This window comes from Miniopterus schreibersii, assembly GCF_964146895.1.
Source record: "Miniopterus schreibersii genome assembly, chromosome: 2".
NCBI lineage: Eukaryota > Metazoa > Chordata > Mammalia > Chiroptera > Miniopteridae > Miniopterus > Miniopterus schreibersii.
In genome coordinates, this window is record NC_138102.1 from 170115149 (window position 1) to 170138115 (window position 22967).

At 34.2% G+C, this 22967-nt stretch overlaps 1 protein-coding gene across 2 annotated transcripts in view; it reads right to left on the reverse strand.

Moving 5' to 3' along the window:
* Positions 1-3984: 3984 nt before the first annotated feature.
* CDK17 (cyclin dependent kinase 17) overlaps positions 3985-22967 on the reverse strand; it is an 82174-nt gene continuing 63191 nt past the window's right edge. For both annotated transcript variants that reach the window (XM_081127637.1, XM_081127638.1), the window contains exons 6-17: positions 21887-21943; positions 20679-20793; positions 19847-19941; positions 19253-19315; positions 16491-16614; positions 13690-13810; positions 11598-11695; positions 11000-11105; positions 8861-8903; positions 7766-7856; positions 6186-6263; positions 3985-5656 (exon numbers count right to left, since the gene is read on the reverse strand). In XM_081127637.1, the coding sequence (XP_080983763.1) occupies positions 5619-5656; positions 6186-6263; positions 7766-7856; positions 8861-8903; positions 11000-11105; positions 11598-11695; positions 13690-13810; positions 16491-16614; positions 19253-19315; positions 19847-19941; positions 20679-20793; positions 21887-21943 (1029 nt within the window). In that variant the 3' untranslated portion in view covers positions 3985-5618. The remainder of the gene's footprint in view (positions 5657-6185; positions 6264-7765; positions 7857-8860; positions 8904-10999; positions 11106-11597; positions 11696-13689; positions 13811-16490; positions 16615-19252; positions 19316-19846; positions 19942-20678; positions 20794-21886; positions 21944-22967) is intronic.

Here is a 22967-nt window from a genome sequence, read left to right on the forward strand (position 1 = left end):
CTCATCTTTTAAATCATAAGTTCTATCAATTGTTCTATATTGAGATGGAGGGGGAAAACTACCATTTATTCTTTTAACCACAACTAGTATCATACTCAGTGGTTGAAAGCTTTCCCCCTAACAGTAGGAACAAGATAAGGATACCCTCTGTTGCCATTTCTATTCAGCATAGTACTGAAAGTCCTAGCCAGAGGGGGAGAAAAAAAGAGGGTGAAAAGAAATAAAAGGCATCCAAATCAGAAAGGAAGAAATAAAACTATATTTACAGATGATGTCATACATGTAAAAACCTCAAAGCATCTACCAAAAAAAAAGTTAGAGCTAATAAACAGCAAAATTGTAGGATACAAAATCAACATGTAAAAATAATTTGTATTTCTACATACTAGCAACAAAAAAACTTGAATTAAGAAAACTATTCTATCTACAATCTCAAATAATATGTAATATTTAAGGGATAAATTCAATCAATGCGGCATAAGACTTGTACACTGAAAACTACAAAACATTGCTACAAGAAATTAAAGACATCCTGCGTTCATGGATTAGAAGACACTATTGTTAATATCACACACAATACTACCCAGAGTGAACTACAGATTCAATGTAATTCGTATTACAATCCCAATGACATTTCTTTTTCCAGAAAAATTTCATCCTAAAATTAATATAGAATTTCAAGGGACCTCAATAGCCAAAAAATCTCACAACAAGAGAGACTCATACTTCTTGATTTCAAAACTACAAGTAATCAAAACATGGTGGCTCAGGCAAAAGGTCAGAGACGTAGACCAATGGAATAGAATCAAGACCCCCCCCCCCCCAAATAAACCCTCACATCTACGGTCAATTGATTTTCAACAAGAGTGCCAAGACCAGTGGGAAAAGGAGAGTCAACAAACAGTGCTGGGAAAACTAGTTATTCATATGCACAATGAAGCTGGATCTTCACTTTACACCATATACCAAAATTAAATAGATCAGGGCCCTAAATGCAAGCACTAGAAGTATAAAACTCTTAAAACAGGAAAATATTCATGACCTTGGATTCAGCAATAGTTCCTCAAATATGCCACCAAGAGCAGAAACAATAAAACAGATACACTGGATCTCATTACAATTAAAACTTCTGCGTATCAAAATGACACCATCAAGAAAGTAAAAGACAATTCACAGACTGGAAGAAACTGCAAATCATGTACCTCATAAGGGTCTAATATCTAGAATACACAAAAAACTCCTAAAACTCAACAACAAAAAGACAATACAATTTAAAAATGGGCAAAGGACTTGAATAAACATTTCTCCAAAGCAGATATACAAATAGCCAATAAACACATGAAAGATGCTCAACATCCGTAGTTATTAGGGAAATGAAAAACAAAACCACAAGTTTCCACTTTATACCTATTAGAATGAATATAATAATAATGAAAACAAGTGTTGGCTATGAGGAGAAATTGGAACCCTCATACATTACCATTGGGAATGATAAATAGTGCAGTTGCTCTGGAGGTTCCTCAACAAGTTCAACAGAGAATTACTAAATAACCCAACAATTCCACTCCCAAGTATATAAACCCAAAGAATTTGGGAAACAAGGCCTCAAACATAAGCTTGCTCACCAATGTTCATAGGAGCGTTATTCACAATAGCAAAAAGGGAGGAAAATCCGGTCCATCAACAGGTGAGTGGATAAACAAAATGTGGTATGCTCGCATTGGGATCTTCTTCAGCCATGGAAAAAGGAACTTCTGAGACATGCTACAACATCAGTAAACCTTGGAAACATTACGCTAAGTGAAACAGGTCAGACACAAAAGGACAAACATAGTAAGATTCCACTTGTATGAAATATCTAGACTATACAAATTCAGAGACAAAAAGTATTTCTGAGGTTATTAGGGATTTGAGGTATGGGGAAAAAGGGGTTATTATTTTTTTTAATTTTTATTGATTTCAGAGAGGAAGGGAGAGGGGGAGAGAGAGAGAGAGAGAGAAACATCAATGATGAGAGTGTTGTCATTGATCAGCTTCCTCCTGCACGCCCCCAACTGGGGATCTAGCCCAGAACCTGGGTATCTGCCCTGACCGGGAATCGAACCTTGATCTCCTAGATCCTAGGTTGATGCTCAACCGCTGAGCCACGTCCGGCCGGGTGGGGGTTCTTTCTTAGTGGGTATAGTTTTTGTTTGGAGTGATGAAAAATTTTGGGAATAGTGATATTTGCTATACTACATTATGAATCTAATGCCACTGAATTGTATATCACAGGTAAAAATGGCAAATTTTGTGTTTTATATACATTGCCACAATTAAAAAAATAGTAAGCAAAAACACTCAAAAAAACCCTTCATGGCCCGGCCAGGCCTGGCTTAGCAGTTGAGCATTGACCTAGGATCCAGGAGACTGTGTTTCGATTCCCAGTCAGGGCACATGCCCAGGTTCTGGGCTAGATCCCCAGTTGGGGGTGTGCAGGAGGAAGCCGATCAATGACAACACTCTCATCATCGATGTTTCTATCTCTCTCTCTTCCTCTCCCTCCCTCTCTGAAATCAATAAAGATATATTTAAAAAACAAACAAAAAACCTTCATGAATTGTCTTGAGTCCAAAAGATAAATTATTACATGTTAACAAATAGACTTTCAAATATAAGCTGATAAGGCACCAAAAAAGAATGAGGCTACTTCTATATACCTAAAGGGATATATTCAATATGTGTTAACATCACTTGGAAAGAAAACAAAAAAGTCATCCTCTCTCACCTTTGAGAACCTTGTCAATTTAAGACAAATTATAAGTGTTCAAAGGTTCAAAATTTCTGAGTTTCCAAAAATTTAAAAATGGAACTGCCTTATGACCCAGCAATTCCACTTCTGGGAAACCCAAAACACTAATTACAAAGAATATATGCACCTCTATGTTCACTGCAGCGTTATTTACAATAGCCAAGACTTGGAAGCAGCCCAAGTTCCCATCCATAGATGAGTGGATAAAAAAGCTGTGGTACATTTACACAATGGAATACTGTGCGGCTATAAAAAAAGAAGGAAATCTTACCTTTTGCAACAGCATGGACATACCTGGAGAGCATTATGCTAAGTTAAGCCAGTCACAGAAAGACAAATAACGTATGATTTCACTTACATGTGGAACCTAATGAACAAAATAAACTAACAAAATAGAGACAGACTCATAGATACAGAGAACAGACTGACAGCTATCAGGAGGGGGGGTTGGGAGGCTGGGTGAAAAAGGTGAAGGGATTAAGCAAAACAAAACCAAAAAAACTCAAGACACACAACAGGATGGTAATTACCAGAGGGAAGGGGGGTAGGGGAGGTACAAGAAGGTAAACGGGGGAATAAATGGTGACAGGAGGAGACTTGACTTTGCGTGGTGAACACACAATACAATATACAGAGGATATTTTATAGGATTGTACATTTGAAACCTATATAATTTTACTAACCAATGTCACCCCAATAAATTCAATAAAATTTTTTAAAAAAATTCTGAGTTTCAATTCTTTTCATTAAAAAAGTTTCCAGGATCTGAATGGTACTCAAGTATCAAAAAAATACCAAGTTCCTTAATAAAATAAACATTCCTAGGATTTTCTAGGAAGAAGCATTTTACGTAATTACTAGATTACACTCTTCACCTTTTATTGGCAAGAATTGAACTTACAAATAACTGTGTCAAATGTGCCACAAATCAAATATATAACCTATGAAATAAAATATATGATACTTTATAACTGAGTGCTATCCTTTAAAACTACAGTAGAGGTTACTGTAGTCTGACCAGCACAGATATAAAATATTATCGGCATGAGACGTCATCACCTTAAGAATGAGTCCCATGAAAGAAAAAGATCCCATTCTGCAGAGCCTTCTTCCCCCAGAAAGAACTGCGACAACAAAACCACATTTTAACAACATGAAGATTTTGTTATTATAAATTTCAAAACAAAATGGAGGAGTTTCACATAATATTTATAACCTTCAAAGTAATACATGTCTGTCAGTTAGAAATAACAGCAGTTTGTTAGGCTACAGGGTTTAACATAAAACTAATTTACAAACGTGAAAAGCAGTAGTGGTCCAATATTCACCATTACACATAAATCTGTTTCTTCCAGAATTTTTTTTTAAAATTAAAATTTCAGTATCATGAAATATTAAAATAACACCCTAAAACATGCCACAATCACTATTCACAAATAAAGTTAAAATGAAATATACAAAAATTCACTTAATACTGTTAAATAACAATAAACTACAAGATTTCCTGAACAGAAATGGTAGGACCCCTGAATGTTTTACAGTGAATGTCAGGAAAAAAATTAAGTTATGACTATTTCCATGATATATATGCCAAAAATTTACATGACCATCTCAAAATATACCAATTAAGATTTGTAGTTTGTAAGATGCACTAAACAAATAGTCCTAAAAGTTAACACAAATGCTTAAACACTGTTACCAACACCAAGGTGTGTTTATGATATTCAAAGAGATGCGTAATTAGAACTAATATTTGTATCTGGTAAACAGAAAATATCTACAATGTTTTAAAACAATCCTCTAAGTTCTCACTTCTCTCATTTGTATTTACCATGGCTCATTTCAAAGACATATTACAGCTTTCAGCTGATTCCAAGTGAATGTTATTAAAACACACACATACAGACAGCCCCCAAATGAAATAAATTGTTCCTCAATGATATATCATCTTTCTAATAAAATTAAAACAAAAACAAGACTTCTCATGTTTGACTGGACTTGTATGGTTTTGTTTGAACTAAATTAAAGCACAATGTAGAATAGGTTAAGTGTATTAGTATACGAATATCCAATAATATGCAGTAAATAGTTCTAAAATGAGGAAAAGTAAAAATAAATAATTTTGGTGCTTTAATTTACTGGTATCTAATGTGAGATCCCCAAAATGTCAGGCATTCACTTGCTTGAATCAACTTCTGCATCACATGCTTTCCTAAACATAATGTGCTTATCAATTTCTTAGCTACTCTATTTGCCAATGTTCAATAAAAAAATTATATTGATTATATAGCATGAACTTAGAGTGTTCAAGATGGCTCACTTATTTTACTGTTAAGCAAAGCTAAATTTACATTCCAGAAAACACCGCAGTTTAATTTTAAAAACAAACAAACAAAAAATGCAGCAGTAAAACAATTCGTGAGGAGAAACAGATGCATTCACATAATAAAGCCACTGCAACTTCTTCAGGCATTCAACTGTTGTGTTAAATAAACAGACAGTAGTTATTTAGCAGCAATGATTCCGCAATAAATAATGCACTGTGTTTCTCAGTCCTGCACAAAAATTGCAGCTACAGTTACATCAAATAGCTGTAACCTACTGGCTCTAATGGCAGAGAAGACCTTAAAACCAACTGTACAAAAAAATTGTCACACTGTGACAACAAATATAAAAACAATCTGTAGGTCTGAAATAAAAAGACTCCACTGTGAAGAGGACAGTGTAGACAAACGGCGATTCCAAGTCCAAAAATAATTGCCTTCTGATCTGAGTCCTTGATTGATAAGAAAGGCTGGGGGCTGGGCTTGAAACCATGTTATCAGACTTAAAAGAGCATGCTCTGTCTTCTGTTCTTCCCATGTCCTAAAATACAAAGTCATTTTATGAGGCAGTTCAAGGTTCAGTTTTATCCCACATACAGTATTTGGTGACTCTAGGAAGCTAATGTTCCCACCAGCAAAAGCTAATTTTCCATGGTAAGAGTGATCAGCACTGTCTTAAACGACCCTTTTGTCGATGGGGTCAGTCTACAGCTTCTATGCTTCGAAGTGATGAACCTGATGACTAGGGAAGCACAAGATGTGTCTTCTGCCTCAGGTACCAGGGATGGCGTCTGCAGTGATCAAGCCAGGCCACTTGTAAAAGGTCTTTGTGCCATCTGCAGCTTTCAGGATCCCTGACTTGAATGAGTCAGATTTCTCTCTGAAGAATTACTGAGCGGCCCACATCATACAGAAAAGTGAGTATGTGCAATGCTAAACATACACAGTTGTGGAATGCACTGTACATTGGTTTTTACATCAATAATTTTACTGATCAATTTATAAACCAAAACCTTGGTTACACGCAAAATTTCATGATCGACACGTGAAATGGTTTATGACAAACACACCTGTCTCTGGATAAGAAGAATTTCGAAAACCCGGGTCCTTTTGCAACTGAATTTCTTTCAAACTGAATATTGATACACCTAAAATACATAAACAAAAATGATCAGGCAAGGGTCTAACATTAAATCAATTATAATCCAACTATAGACAAATGTTTAAAAATAAATAATGGTTCAACATGAAACATTTATAGTACATTTACAAGGTTATAGCCCTGCTGAAATATTTTCCCTTTTGTCCCAACGTTTTAAGAAAACCAAATAAAATCATCTCTCTTTAGAATACCCCTCCCCAATTCTGTTTTAAGTCATGCTTTAAATACGTATTTCTCTAAGGAGAATATACATCGTCTATTTGTAGGACTTGCTGGGGCTGGGGGACCTAAGCAAACTACCATTTGGATTTACTCCCGCAGTCCCTTTCCTCCCTCCTTACGGTGGCATGAAGGCATCAGGTCCTCAAACTATCCTCAGGCTCTTTAGAGAAGCACAAGGGCTTGTTCATAACTGCCTATCTTAAACTATGAAACTTGATATTAATAATGAAATGTAAATATCTTAAAAACACCTATAATTCACCTTTCTCCATTTCCAACCTTGGCCAGAGAGGTAACCTTTCATTAAAAAATAGTAAGTTCTAAGTGAAAAGTCTTAAGGGTTCTTGGTTCCAATAAACAAACTTTGATGAATAAATACTGTCTAGTAAATGAGAATGAGAAATAAAAGCTTTTAGAAGCTCAGTTCCCAAATATTCTCCTAATTTCCCAATCACCTTATTTAATTTTAGAGGAAAATACTGAGGTAATAAAAAAAAAATGTTATGGAGTAGAACCAAGCAGTTACCTCAGGCATGAGAAATGGGCTGGTTTAGTGACTGACAATATACTCCCTACTGTCAGGGCAATAGTGAAGGAAAGTTATCTGTGTATCTTGAAAAGGAAATCTGTCTTATGTTTTGGTTGTATTTTAACAACTCTGAACCAAAGCATTACAGACTGGGACTAATGACAATGTCTATCATCAGACGGCATTTTCCAACTTAAGTCCAGTAAGATTAATTACCCATGCCTACGTACTATTGATTTCTTACAGAGTAGTGGCAATGTGCTCAGTGTTAAATAAATTAAGACACAGGCAAACAAGACATCTACCTTCCTTCAAGGAATTCTAATCCAATTACAAGACCAGAATTTTAGGCCTAAAAACCAACAGCAATCTGCCCTGGCTGGGTGGATTGCTTGGTTGGAGCATCACCTGTACACCAAAGGGCTGCCGGTTTCATTTCTGGTCAGGGCACGTACCTAGGTTGCGGGTTCGATTCCCGGTCAGTGTGAGTACTGAAGGCAACCGATCGATGTTCCTCTCTCACTTTGATGTTTCTCTCTCTCTATCTCTCAAATCAATAAAAACATATACTCAGGTGAGGATTCAAACAAACAAACCAACAAAACAAAAACCAAACAAACCAACAGCAGTTTCTTCCTAATCCCTTAATTCGCCCCAGTCTCCAGCCCTGGACAAATAAAAACAAAGAAGTTTGGGAGGGGAGAAGGGGAGGGGGAGAGAACACTAAAATTTCTTACTTTCAGGTAAAGCATGTATTCTTGGTCCCAGACTTCGAAAGTATACATGTTTCATGGCCTCTTCTGCTGAAACCCTTTTCTTAGATTCATACTGTGAAAAAGCAAAAATCTGCTTTATTAACTTTTTCTCCAAATACTGTAATGAGGAAAGTTAGCATTCCTTTATCTTGATTACTTAATACAATCACTATTTTTAAAGAAACAGTTTGGAGGTACTCCAGATACGCTCTAATTTGAGTTGCTATTGAGATTATGTAGTAATGAGTATATCTCAGTTCCAAATTTCCAAGATAAAGTCGGATATTAACTAAAAATTTAGATTCCCTGTATTTTTTGAAGTGATGAAAAATTAAAATATCTGAACCTTGGTGTTACTTTTCTTCATGAACACCAATGGATCATTAAAAATATACCTAAAACCTTTTTAACAGACATTATGAAATTACCTATTCAATACCCATTTCCCTTTTTTCCTTGATGAAATAACCTAGATTTATTTAAGGTGTCTATGCTTCCAACTCCAGCACATGGATCATGAATCACGACTATTCTAAGTTTGGGCTAATTATGATAATTCTGCTCCCCAATTGCCAGACTCTCTTACAATTAATGTTCTGCCAACAAAACTTAGCTTTGAAAAAGCCTTACAGAGCTTCTGGAAAAGCTTTTGCTTTCCAGATACAAGAGGACTAATGTGGCTGACACAACCCTTATACTCTCTTCTTCCTGCTTTGAATAATGATATGAATGATATTTGGAGGTGCAGCATCCTGTACAGCAGTTAAGTATAAGGAAGAGAAAGAGAACATGAGTTGCAGAGAACATGGCCTTGACATAGCTGATCAATGCCAGCAGCTGACTACCTCAGACTGTTCCAGGTCACAATGAGAGACATGCCAAACACATTAAGAGGGACCATAATATTTTTTACTTTAGCATATGCCTTAAGCATGCTAGATACTACAATAAATAACCTTATTTAATTGCCATGACAAATTTTTGAAGTAGGTATTATTGATCCCATTCTACAGATGAAGAAACTGAGGCTCAGCGAAGTTAAGCTATTTAACAATTACAAAATAACATGTAACTTACCTGAAGAAATTTTGTTATCAACTCGATTCCTTCAGAGTCTAACCTAGAAACAGCAAAAGACAAGTGGTAGTTTATTCTCTTTATCTTAGCTAACACCAACTTTTCAAATAAAACTACTTTCCAAATGTTTTAATCTGTGAAATAGTGCTCTAATATAGCCACTCTTGTTCCTTCAAAAAGACTCAAAACTGTCAAATAGTCTTTTATTCTCAAAAGACTAATCTTGCCACTTGTTTAAGAAGAAACCATAAACAACTGGGCGTCAGTTCAAATTTCCAATATTCAAAGACAAATTAGATTATTAAAAACTATAGAATTTTAAAAAATCACCATTCTGTCTCAAGACAAAGTAATGTCTATTTATAGGGAAAGCTTAAGTAAGTAAACTGCATCCATTTTCACAGTGGTCCACTGAAGACGAGAGTATGAAAGCGTCAGTTTCCTATTATACAGGTGAAAACACAGAGAAAACTGACCTCAATATGGATCCCTGTGGTCAAGATAAACAGGTAGTCTGCTGAGCATGGGGTATGAAGAGCTATAATGTTCAATTCAAGTATGCCTCAATAACTTCATAAAACTTAATTTAAAAGGGCTACAAAAACAATGATACACTTGATAAAGATAATTATAGTGATGGATTCAATATAATAGGGTTTAGGGATTATCTTAATGGATATAATCTACTAATCAGAAATCACCAGTTCTATCTTCCTGCCTTTCGCTTGCAAAAGCAGAATTATGAATAAAGAATGTTTTCCCACCCAAAGGCTTGTAGTGAGTACTGTGGGTACTGTGTATGCTGTGGCCTAGACATTCTCCAGACTCTCTTAATCCTCTGTCATTTGCCATCCTGACAAATATACAGAGCTCCTTGGACACAGACAAGCTCAGTGCTAAGATCATGGAGAATCTGCTTTAAAGAAGAGCTTCAACCTTCTACACTGGACAATAGCAAGCAATAGATAAATGACAAAAATAGGATTTATGCTACTTGGGAAAGACACACACAGAAAATCCAGCACATAATATGGTTCTTCCTAAGCAGGAATTCTTAGAACGTTATTAGTTGCTACAGTAACAGTAAGAACATCAACTCACAAAAACACTTTAAAGATATTTTTGGTATCAGAACTGTATTGCTATTCTTCCACAGCTGCAGAATAAATGAAACTAGAGCAAGCGTGTTATGTTGTGAGCAATGTGAATGGCTTTTGAGTAAAACAGATATTGTACTTATTTGGTATCTTGGTGGCCTTATTTTTTTAAAGGAAAGATGGAAAAATACATGCCCGTCTGGCTTGGCTCAGTAGCTGAGCATCGACCTATGATCCAGGACATCAAGGTTCGATTCCCGGTCAGGGCACATGCCCAGGTTGGGGGCTCAAACTCCAGCAGGGGGCATGCAGGAGGCAGCCGATCAATGACTGTCTCAATCATTGATGTCTCTCTCTCTCTCTCTCTCTCTCTCTTCCCCTTTCCCTTCCTCTCTCTGAAATCAATAAAGACATATTAAAAAAAAAAAAAAAAAGATGGAAAAATACAAAGAGGTTATGTTGTTTACTAAAGTGTAATACATTCTGCAAGTCAAATTTTAATGGGAGTCTTAGATGGATCTAGGGGTAGGACTGAGAAGAAACTTTAATTGAATGGTAAACACTGAGGACAATTTATATTCTTCAAATACAAATTATGTCATTAACTCTGAACAAAATACTGCTGAATCACCTTTTGTCAGAGTCAAGATTTTACTTATAACATTTTCTTAGGTTTTTTTAAAAGTAAATATAGAATATTCTGTAGAAAGCAAAACAGAAATTTCATCATGGTTTTCATGACATTGAATAAGGCATTAATTAATGTCTTTCTACATAAACTCTAGAATTCTAATACATATGTTCTATATTCATTTTGTATACAACTCAATTCTGTGATTCACATACTCTGGTGATCCTTGGTCACTGAATTATAAAATTAATCTGATACAGGAAGGAAGGCTCAATTACATTAGATACTAAAATACTTAAGAATTATGTAAGTGTATTAAGTACTGAATCCTTACTGTGGATAATGCTTCATGAGAGTAAAAAGAATCATGTATGCTTCCTCCTTTTTACTTAAAGGAAAAAAAAAAAATACCTGGGTGCATGGTTAATTAGAGGCTGTGGTTTATATTTTGGGAAGTTGTAGTTCTTGAACTCATCATTTGAAGAAACACCTGGCCAAGTTTCCTGAGATGGAGTTCCTGAATTAAAAAAAATTATATACATATAAATATGTAAAAATTTATATATATGCAAATATGTATAAGTAGGCAGAACTAAGATAGTGTTCTAAAGAACAATTTACACTTAGTAGATGATCTTTCAATTGAAACAGAAAATGATAGGACTAGTAAACATATGGACTTTTTTTTGGACTATGAAATGATGCCATAAAGATGATGACTAACTGACATCTAAGCTAGAAAAACCTCCTATAGTTAACTTGTCTAAGCTAGAAATATTTCCCAATAATATGATAAAGGTCAATGTTCAATAATATTTTTTTTCTCTGTTCTTCCACAAAGGTGGAGCTCAGTAAATAAAGTTACCTAGAAGGATCTATATCATAATTATGTTAATTATAATTCATATAATATGCTAGTCTCAGTATCAAATTTTTAAATACAGTCTTAAAAAAAAGTCTAGCTAGTCAATTGTAGTTAACAAATCACTGGGAAAAGACATCTTGTTACCTAGCAGTCGGAAAATTAAGTGCAGTTCATCTTCCACAGTTGATCCTGGAAATAGAGGTCTTCCAGAAGCCATTTCAAAGAAAATGCAACCAACACCCCTTTAAAATATATAAGAAATGATGAGTAATCCTTTTACATACTATGACACACAAGAATCTTTTCCTTAAGACCACCTATCTGGAGAATTTTGTACTAGCCCACTTGTAGAAAACCTCCTGCAGAGATAGTAACATTTATCCTATTTGTCTCAATTTCCATATTGCTATATCCATTTTTCCCACATCAAATGTCCAGCTCTCCTCTGCAAGATCCTTGAAGAATAATAGTAACAGCTAAGAGTGATTTAATGCTTACTATGTGTTAGGTAGTGGGTAGCAGGAACAGGGAGAAGCAAATGATTCAAGATATTTTTATGCAGAAAGCAGAGACAGAACAGGTAGGTGCAGGGTGGAGTGTTTAGAGTGCATGTGTGTAATGGAAGGAGGAGAAGTGGATGGAGCCTCAATGAATGGATACTCTCTTCTAGAATTTGTGTGACCACAGTCCTCCCATTTAAGGAATCGCAATCTAGAGTTGTACATAAGATTTAATTTTACATATTAAAATGTTATAAAGAAAGAAAATGATGGAGCCATGATGGAAAACAATATGGTAGGGCCTCAGAAAAATTTTAAATAGAATTACCATACAATCCAGCAATTCCACTCCTAAGTACATACCCAAAAGAACTGAAAGCAAGCCTCAAAGAGATTTGTACACCCATGTCCATAGCAACATTATTCACCAGAGACAAAAGGTGAAACCACCACCAGTGTCCATTGGTGGATGGATGGATAAAGTGTAGCACTCAGATACAATGATTATTCAGTCTTAAAGGTGAAGGGAATTCACACACATAAAAAAGTCAAGTATCTACAGTGTGGGTGAATTTTGAAGACATTTATGCTAAGTGAAATAGGCCAGTCACAAAAGAACTTGTGATTCATTCCACTGATCTGAGGTACTTAGAAAAGTCAAATTCACAGAGGCAGAAAGTGGAAGGATGGCTGCGGGGATGAAGGGAGGAGGAAATGGGGAGTGGCTCAACGGGTACGGAGCTTCAGTTTTGAGAACTGTACACTTAAAGCTGGTCAAAATGGCAAATTTTATGTACATTTACAATTTAGAAAATAAGTTTAAAAAAAGAAGAAATGTTACACGAAACCAAGTTATATACAATTGTTCAACCCAAGACAACAGAAGGAAGTACATGATTTATCACTACATGAAGGCAACTACACGCAACTGCAGTTCAGAGGAAGAAACTGCCCTGGAAGTTAGGTTGTATTCAGGAAGGATTTATGAAAACTGTGTTTTGAAAGTTCCTAGCTACACGCCCATTAGAGAAACAGTAGGCATTCCAGATGGATGGACTGGTATGAGCACAGGAGCAAAGGTAGGAAAGCCCAGGTTATTTCTGAGATATGAGTACCCCATTTGTCTAAAATCAAACATCTGTGTAGAGGAATCATCTGAAGTGAGTTGAAAAAGGTAGCTTAGAGGCATTTTATGGAGATCATGATTAAGTATCAGGTTGAAGAACTGTATCTTATTCTACAGGGGAAGGAGCAAAGGTGAGCGAAGGAGTGTCATGATCAAAGTGCTGTGTGAGGAAGATGGCTACAATATTTTATTATTTTTAGATCAACCTAAAGCAAGTAGATTTTGGTGACTGTTAAATGATTATAAAAATAATAATTTTGTTTTAAATTACTATAAAGCACTCTTTTAAGTGCTTTATATTAGCTCATTTGGTCTCAATATTATGCAGAAAACAGCCATTTAAAGTCATTATTGTTACTATTCCCATTTCCTTAAATGGGAAACTAAGGCACAGATCTATAATCTGAATAAGGTTATTTTACAGTTATAAGTGACAGAATTGGTATTTAAACCTAGGTAATCTTACGTGCCAGAAATCTTAGTCACTGCTTATACTGTGGCTCTTTATAAAGTAGCAGCATCTCCTTAAAAGTGAAATATCAGGATGCCCTGTGTTAATGGATACATTCTTTCAATATTATAAATAGAAATAACATCCACATATATTTACCACATGTCAATCTGTGTTGAGTACTCTGAGGAACCGAGAAGCACATCAGGTGGCCGGTACCACAGTGTGACAACTTCATTTGAGTAGGTCTTTGTGGGAACTGACTTGGCTCTGGCTAGTCCTTCATAGGAAGAAGAAAACAAGAAATAGCTATAATGGACTTCCCAGCCCATATCCTCACCATGATTCCAATCACAAGGATGCCTGAGATGGCTACTCTGTAGCTTTTTGAAGCCTAACAAAATTAGTTTTATGAATTTTTTATAAAAGCATGGTCTTAGGTCAGCAAATTCTTATGTAAATAAACTAAATAATAGTAATTCCTTATATGCATATGAATGCATCTGGTACAGTGTCTGGGTTAATTTAAACTTAAGATATTTTCCTGCTATCCATGAATCATGATGCCAAAATTATTTCCTAGCCAAACTAAAGTTAATGCAAAATAGGCCAATGACATTGAGATAAACAATTTTACTTCTTACAGCTATAGGCTTTTGTCACTTTTAAACCTGATTCCAACTTTCATTTGCTACATCAATTTTTATCAAAAAGGAAGCTACTGGTCCCAGAACCTGTCCCAGAACCTGTTGTGGTTTTTTGTCATTGAAACCTACTTCTTTTTTAAATATATTTTTAAAAATTTTCAATTACAGTCAACATAAAATATTAGTTTCAGGTATACAACATAGTGAATAGACATTTATATGACTTATAAAGTGATCACTCTGATAAGTCTAGGAACCATCTGACACCATCCTGTTGAGTTTTATTGACATTTCCTCGCAAAAGTCTAGTTAGAAAAAGTTTCCTTAGAATAAATTACATTGCTATTCAGCACTCTTTTTAAATGTTAAGTTATATGGATAATTTAAAAATAAGAAGAACCTTACTGCCTTTGGGTATTATTAACTGTTGTAAATGATATAATGCATGTGCCATTCCTTTGCCAATTTAATATAGAATTAACCAATTATCCAGATATAAAGGTGAGAGTTCACAACTTTACTTCATGAGCCACTGGCAGGAGAGAGTTGCTTTACTACCGCTAAGCCTCAAAATTCTGAAACAGCAACTTTAAACGATGTCTGAAGAAATATAAATTTAACATATAGTTTATTTCAAACAACAAGGAACAATTCCCTTTTTAGGCTGTGATTTCTGTTACTTATACATCTGGTTAAAATATTAAAATTTTTAAATGTCATAAAAGTATAATTCAATACTTTTTAAAACTGGATAAAGTCACTCAAATGAAACCATAATTTAAAATAACAGGTAGCACTCATACTATTTTTGTTTAGTATGATGGCTGAAGGGTGTAGCTGGAACAATGTTGACACTGTATTATTCAATTACAAGTTTTACTCTACCATCCTAACTTGGAAAAATAAGTTCAACAAATTATTTTCCTACCAGTTTTGGTAATTAGCAAGATGAGAGCAGCTTTCTGATCTCTCTTCCTGATATTAACAGTGGGTTATACCTATAACCTATGGCATCAAAGCAATTGCCAGTTATAGTTTCCTCAGTACCTTACTCTCCTACTCCTGAGAGAAGTCTGAACTAGGGTGCTTGTTTAAACAGGGTCCTGGTTCACAATTAGAATTTCAATTTCAGTATTGGCATGGTATTAAATAATAATCTCTTCCAAACCAAATTAATTAAATGTGATATGGTATTATTATATAGGCCATTTTCTGTTATAAATGAAAATGTCTATAGTAGTACTTCCTAAACCTGAATTTCATCGATCACAGGAAAAAGGGTAGAATTTTCACAGGGATCAAGGACAATTGACAGTAAAATACTCAAACTTACCTGACCCTCCCTTACTTGCAACCAATAAAAAATAACTAATATGTACTACTAAGCAACCAATAAAATATGACTAAAAGCGAGAGAAAAAACTGATTGTACTATCTCATGAAACAATCCAAATTTCTTGTTGGCCTCTGGAAGACAAGATTTGCTTGGCTTGCTTTGTAGAGGTTAGAAGCGAAATTTCAAGCATTGACGGTATTATTTCCCCCCAACTCCCAGAAGTAAATTTTTGATGGCCCTTGCCATTCTTGTTTTGAATTTCTAATAGCCAAGCTGGGTTTCTCTATCATTGCCATTCATTTTGGGATTACGGAATAAAGAACAGTAAATGCAGCTTGGCAATAAAGAGGGGGTTTGGGGAGGAATAACAATTATGAACAAAATAACAAAGTATGCGCAGGAGATTGTGCAATGAATGGAAGCATATGGAAATAACTTGTACTTTCCTGTTTAAGCACATGACCTACTTATTTCCTTTTTAAAAAGGGAAATACAAATAGCAACCTACCTTTCAAACAAATGGTAAAGTGTTAAATAAGTACAGAAATTTCTAGAACAAATTTACCACTTAACAGTGAGTTTTTAATGTTACTAAGAGAATACAATGACGACCAAGTACAGTTTGGTGTCACCGCCTTGATTTATACTAAGGCAACAGCAGCTTTACCCTCTACTGCTTTTGGGTTATCAGTGCTAATATTAACACAGTGAAAAAGGCAAATAACATTTAGTATAATGTGGATAACATATTATACTTCAGAGACCCCCCGAAAGGGTCTTAGGGATCTATGGATCATGCTTGAGAATGCTGCCGTTTAGCACTTGCTAACATAACTCACCCACCTAAGTTTTTGTCAAGTATCTTATTTCTATGCAGAAACTTTCCACACCCATATAAAAGCAATTACACGTGCGGACAGCTGCTCTTTCACACGTAGCGCCCAGAACTATCTGTGTGTGTCTCGCACGACCCATACCAAAATCTGCCAGCTTTAGTTCCCCTTTTTCATTGATGAGCAGGTTCTGTGGCTTCAAGTCTCGGTGCAGCACTTTCCTTCTGTGGCAGTACGCCAAACCACGTAGAATTTGGTACAAAAACAGCTACAGGAACAAATAAATAGAAATTAGTCTTACAAATAATGAGATACACTTTGGTATAAGTATATGTTATGGTAGGTAAAGAGACAAGCAACTGGCCTAGAATGGTAAAAAAATTAAAAGGAACCACATCCCGAAGTACAAAGCCTTTTCCTTATATAGCTATTTTCTATTTGAAGCATTTACTTTTTTTCAGCCTGATGGTATCTATAAAACTATTGAAAATAAAGTGAAATGAAAAGTTGTCTTAGCAGTAATAGTTCACTTTGTTATAGAAAATGATTTAAAATAAACATATCCTTGCCCGGTCAGTGTGGCTCAGTTGGTTGGAGCGTCGGTGGTGGGTTCAATCCCGGTCAGGGCACACACCCAGGTTGTGGGTCTCATCCTGGGTCGGCGCCACATACAGGAGGCAACCAACTGATGTCTCTCTCTTTCTCTCTCTCAAATCAATAAAAAACATAAAACATTTAAAAATAAACAAACATATCCTCATAAGCTTGTAGGCCTACCAAGGCTTACAGTTTGATTATGAAATTCTGGCAAAACAAGCAACCAAACTCTGCCACCACCCACCCTGCCAAAAAAAGAAAACCTGATCTGGGACAGTGTCTTTAAAATAAAGTATCAGAATTGGTGGTTTTGTGAAAATTCTGAGATGTCAAGCAGAATGGTGCCTCACACAGCTCTGGCAAATTATGTGCTATAAAAATAACCTAAGCCAGCTTCTATCACCTACCTCCTGGGTATTTTACTTTCAGCACCTCCTACTCAGCCTTCAAAATCTGCTATGATTCAGAAAAGGGAATTAGCACTGTAGAGCTCTGAATTACTCTTTGAAAGAAGCAATTCCTATAAGGCTAATGTAGACTTTTTGTGTTGATTTTGGTGGAAAAGGGATGTGAAACACACAAGGTTTTTTGATTCTTTAGGATGAACCAAAAAGAGTATATCCCTGGTTTACTTGCAGGTGGAAAATAAAGCATAAGAACAGCGATCTCCAAACTTTTTCATCTCATGGCACATACAAATTAATAAAATTCTATGGCATATCAAAAAATACTTTGTATTTTTTTGTTGATCTGACAAAAAATAGGTATAATTTTGATTCATTCACACTGGTTGGCTGTCATTTTTTATTTGATAGTCTCAGGGAAAAGAGGTCGGTGCCCTGACTAAATAGTGAGGTAGTGCATGTTTAAACATTCTTGCTGCACACAGGCTGAAAACTGCTATATTAGAACTTTGAGAATCAGCTAAGGCAGCAGGTGAACAACAGGCCTAAAGAAATTCTAAGCAGCAGAGTTTCTACACTACATATTTATGTGTTTGTTTTGTCTAAAATTACTATTTCCATATATTCCTGTTACTTTTTATGTTTGGAAAAAGACAAGCACAGAATTAAATTTGCTATTTAAACAAATAAAATACTTTAAGCCAGACATGTAGACCTACCTTAAAAGATATAAACCTCCCAAATCTTTGTCAAATTATAACTAAGAACTTATTTTTTCTTTCCAAATTATTGCTAATATGAAAGCAGGAAAAAACAAAAACCACAAAGAGAAACATATGCAAATGAGATTCACAACAACTTGCAAAACAAAATGTAAAATATGATGAAAACAATTCTTAGAGAATGTATATGGAAATACACTTAAAGCCCTATTCTAAAATTCTTGGCAATATGTTCTGAGCTATCTTTTAGTAAAAGAAACTGATTCTCCTTTATGTCTCCAAAATTACAATAAAAAAAAAAAAAAGTAAGTTTAAAGTTAGTATCTACAGAATTGGAACTATCTCAAACACACAGCCAGGACAGCCTATTTCCAGAGTAGTTTCTCACAAACTGTAGGCTAAGTTTGGATAAATAAATCTTTGCTAAATTTGGAGTATACCACTCTGGTCAAAGAAACCTACTGTAAGAACACAACTGTATCAAATGTTTTTACTTGATTTTACTTTTACTTGACTTTTGGGTTTCATCTGGCAATGATTATTATGCCAAACTTTTCTGGCATTACTTGCATCTTTAGATATATAGGTAAGAAAACACATTAATTATCTCATATTTCTTCCTGACAATATAGACTGGTATTTCCAGCTTAATATTCATAATACTTGTATATGTTCCTGGCCTTATTATTAGATTAGTAACTTGAAAATTAGTTGGTGTTTCATAATTAAGTACCATTTTAAATATGTTCGGGGAGTTTACCATTTAAAGAAGGCCTTTCTTTCGCAGAATGTACTAATCATTTGTATTTTAAGCATCTGGATTTTTATGTAATAGGCTTTTTGGTGTGGTTTTTTTTTTTAAAGCAGATTACACCTGTAAATGTACTCTATATCTAAGAGAATCAGTGTTATAATGTGAAAAGAAATGTCAAAAGTGGTTTTTAAGATTTTTGAAACAAAGCAGGTTCTACAAAAAGTCTGATCTTAAGAAATACTATAGTGTAGTTATCAAAAGTTCTGATCAAATTTGTTTAGAGGATAGTAACTTATTTAAATGCCAAACAGAAAATTCTAAAGCAGAATAGTTATCAAGGTAGTATATTTCATTAAGTAATGTAGTTTGTCTATGCTTAGGGTTTGTCTCTGCTTTAAACAAAATTTAAAATTACACATTAAAACATACCTTTACATTGTGCATACTCATGATGTTTCCACAATCATCCATGTACTGTTTCAGGTCTTTATCCTGAAAAAAATATAGTAGTTTACTTTGTGATACAGGGTTTTCAGAAGGCATGGCCAATTTACTTAAATACTATTAATAAATACTATACATTAAAAAAAAGTTTTTGAGGAGATATTGAATGCAACACATAATTTAATTAAATACCAATATCTAAACAAAAATGTCCCTGGGCCTGTTAGAAAATCCAGTTTGCTCTATGTTTTATTAAAGCAAAAGTAGCCCTGGCTGGTGTGGCTCAGTGGGTAGAGCATCAGCCTACATACCAAAGGGTCTTAGGTTCAATTGCCCATCAAGGGTACCTGGGTTACAGGTTCAATCCCGGGCCCCGCTGGGGTGTGTGCAAGAGGCAACCAATAAGTGTGTCTCTCACACATCTATGTTTCTCTCACACATTGATGTTTCTCTTTCTGTCTCCCCACCTCCCTCCCTCTCTTCCACTCTCTCTAAAAATCAATGGAAAAAATATCCTCTGGTGAGGATTAACAAAAAAAAACCCAAAAAATAAATACTGAATTTTTATTAAATGCTTACCAGATACTCAAAGACCAGAGTCAAAGATTTATCTGTGTGAACAATGTCATGTAAGGTAACTATATTTGCATGTTTTAGATCCTTTAATAGTGAAACTGCAAAAGAGAAAAGAAAGTCAATTATTGGTCTGTGGTAGCCAGTCTTTATAAAAACCTGAGGTAAGTTTGACATAAATTATGTTTAAGATTCTCTTAAGTTTAAAACAATAATTCACCAAGGGGATATGCAGTAGAAATATTTTAATAGAGTCAAGTTTTTTTCTTTTCTTTTATGACTCTAGGTTTGATATTTTTAATACTTAAAATTGTCCCCAATATAATAATAATACTCTCTATATTATCTTCTGGTTGTTCCTCAAAGGTTAGCTTATTGAGACTTCTAGGATTAATTAGATATTAAGTGCAAGGCACCTTTTTCCTCCAAATTGCTCATCAGTACCTCAAACCATTTTCTAGATAATCTCTTTTTTAAAAAATGGTAGCATGATAGAAATATATTTACATTCTGTATATACTAATTTATAGTTAGCTTTTCCCAATGTGCCATTATATAACATTTCCCAGTGTCAAGTATTTGTCTATGACAATGATTTTTAATGACTTCATAGTATTTCATAATAAGCTATAAATAATATAATTAATTCCTTTCTGTTAAATATTTTGGCTTTAGAGATCAGCTTTTTAAGGCCTAAATATATCTTCCAGTCATCTATTATTTCTATATCTGAGCACTTTTTACTTACAAAAAAATGAACTCATTATGTGGCTTTGGTTTTAAAATGTTCTATATAAATTCTACAACAAATTTTTATTCACAAAAGATCAAATTATACCTTCTCTTATAGCTGTGCAGGGTGCACCTTCTTCATGTTCCAACCGGATCTCTTTTAATGCCACCAAATTCTCTGTCAATTTACTTCTTCCTTTATATACTGTCGCATAAGTACCCTATAAAATATATTTATCAAAGACATAGCTAAAGTATCACGAAGAGTGTATCTATACCACCTACACAATAAAGAGCCCTAACCAAATTTCTAAGTTCTAAGTATATGTTAAATTCTACCTTGAAAGGAAAACACCACAATGATTAGTCTTGGTTTTCCTGTATCTAAAAGGACATTCAGTTCTGTAAGCACAGCTTCTATACTTAAAACCATACAGAGTGCCTTAAAGTATAAAAATACAGTAAGTATATCTAATTCACTTTCTATACTTTGTATCAGATTAACAACTGGATCAGTAGCTTTAGAATCAAAGGTTCTTTACACTGCAATAGTATGTGGAGATTAAGGAAACTAACTGAACATACTGAAACTATTACTAACATATTGTTAAATTATAAAAATTTGAAACTATTACTAACATATTGTTAAATTATAAAAATTTTACTGGTTTTCAGAATTTTTAAACATTAACTCTCCTTTAAAAAACAAATATATTTTACAGATTTCTTCTATCACTGCCAGGATAGCCCTCAAACACTCTTAAGGATTCCCTGTTAATGAATTCTTATTATTTTCTTTGCCCTCTCTCACTCTGGGAGGGAGACCATTTCAAAATTAGTAGTAGCAGCAAGTTAAAGAAAACCAAGGTCTTATTAGCCAAGACTTTCCTTCTGTGACACATATCTTTATCTTAAAGAGAGTATTTTGATTTTTCACAGGTTTGAAGTCAAGTAATTTCCCATATGACCATACAGACAGCAGATTGCCAGGAGGCTAACTAATAGATATCTAATTTTGTTACCAAGGAAGCTCAATATTTTGTGCTTCAATAAAGATTACAAGGCTATAGAAATATTCATTTTTTTCCTCCAACTGATAGGGTAATTTCAAGAATTTAAGGTTTTTTCTTTCTAACAATCCATTGTCTTTTCAGAACAAGATAGAATTTTTAGACAATAAAGTTTACATTTATGAACTTTCAGACAATAATGCTTACATTTTTTCCCCAGGTTGGCAAAAACTACAGATTAATAGAGAAGTTTAGATAAGAAGAAAAAAAAGTCTTACATTTTTAAAATAAGTATTTTACTTACCTCTCCAAGCTTCTCCAATTTGATGTAGGTTTCCATTTTCCCAAATCCAATTTCTGACTGAAAGGAAATGATTATAAATTTAGTATTCTTAAAATTTCAATTCACCTCTTCCTCAATTTCTGAAACACTTCTGCTCTAAAGAGTATCTTAGAATAGAAAAAAAATGATTATAATTAAATTGTTGAACATCTGTCAAGTTTTGCAATATACCTGATATTAGAACATTCAAGAACATCAAAGTTCACAATTAAAATTGTCAACCTATCTTTTATATAGATTAGTTAACATTCTGCTATAAAAAAATTGTTTTATTTTAAGACCTTGAGATTTTAAGATAACAAAGAATTTTATAAAAAAATAATGATTTTTTAAACGAAACTACAAAATAAATTTTCTACACATTTTCCTTCACTAATCTTTTGCATTCCCTAGGAATGCCTTTGAGCAACAAAGTACTATTTATTTCAGGTTTTCCAACCAAAATATAATGAAAAGACAACTGCAAGTTACAACCTATTATGGACCAGGAAAACGGCTGACACTGAAGCAGCTAAAATTTAAGTCTAAATCTGGCCCCCGAAAAAAAGGGCTTTAAAAGTGAGTTCTCAAAACCATTGCTTTTAAACCTTGAATTTGTCTGCCTATTTTGCATGGAGTTAAAAAAAATGAGGTAAATGGAATGCACTCAAATATGTAATGGAAACTCAATATTTAAAAACTAAAAAAACAAAACAAAAAGCCCTAACACAAAAGATTTAGTAAAAAGGAGAAATAGAGAGAGATGGAAATTAGGTATTGAGAGAACAGAAAAATAGAAAAAAACAAGCAGGAGAAGAAACTAAGAATTTTCTTAACATTACTTTCTAGTACTCCTGGCAGATAATGAAAAAGACAATAATAATGTAAAAAAAATAGGCTTCTCATTTAGAGTGGTGACAATATCCTTAAATAAACAGCCAGTAAAAGGAAATAATGCTCTTTTATATAGAACCTCAGCTGTAAAAAGTGTATCAATTATGTTGCATCATTAAATTTATGTTTTAGTCAAATTCTGGAGGTTTAAATATTCAAATTTTTCTGT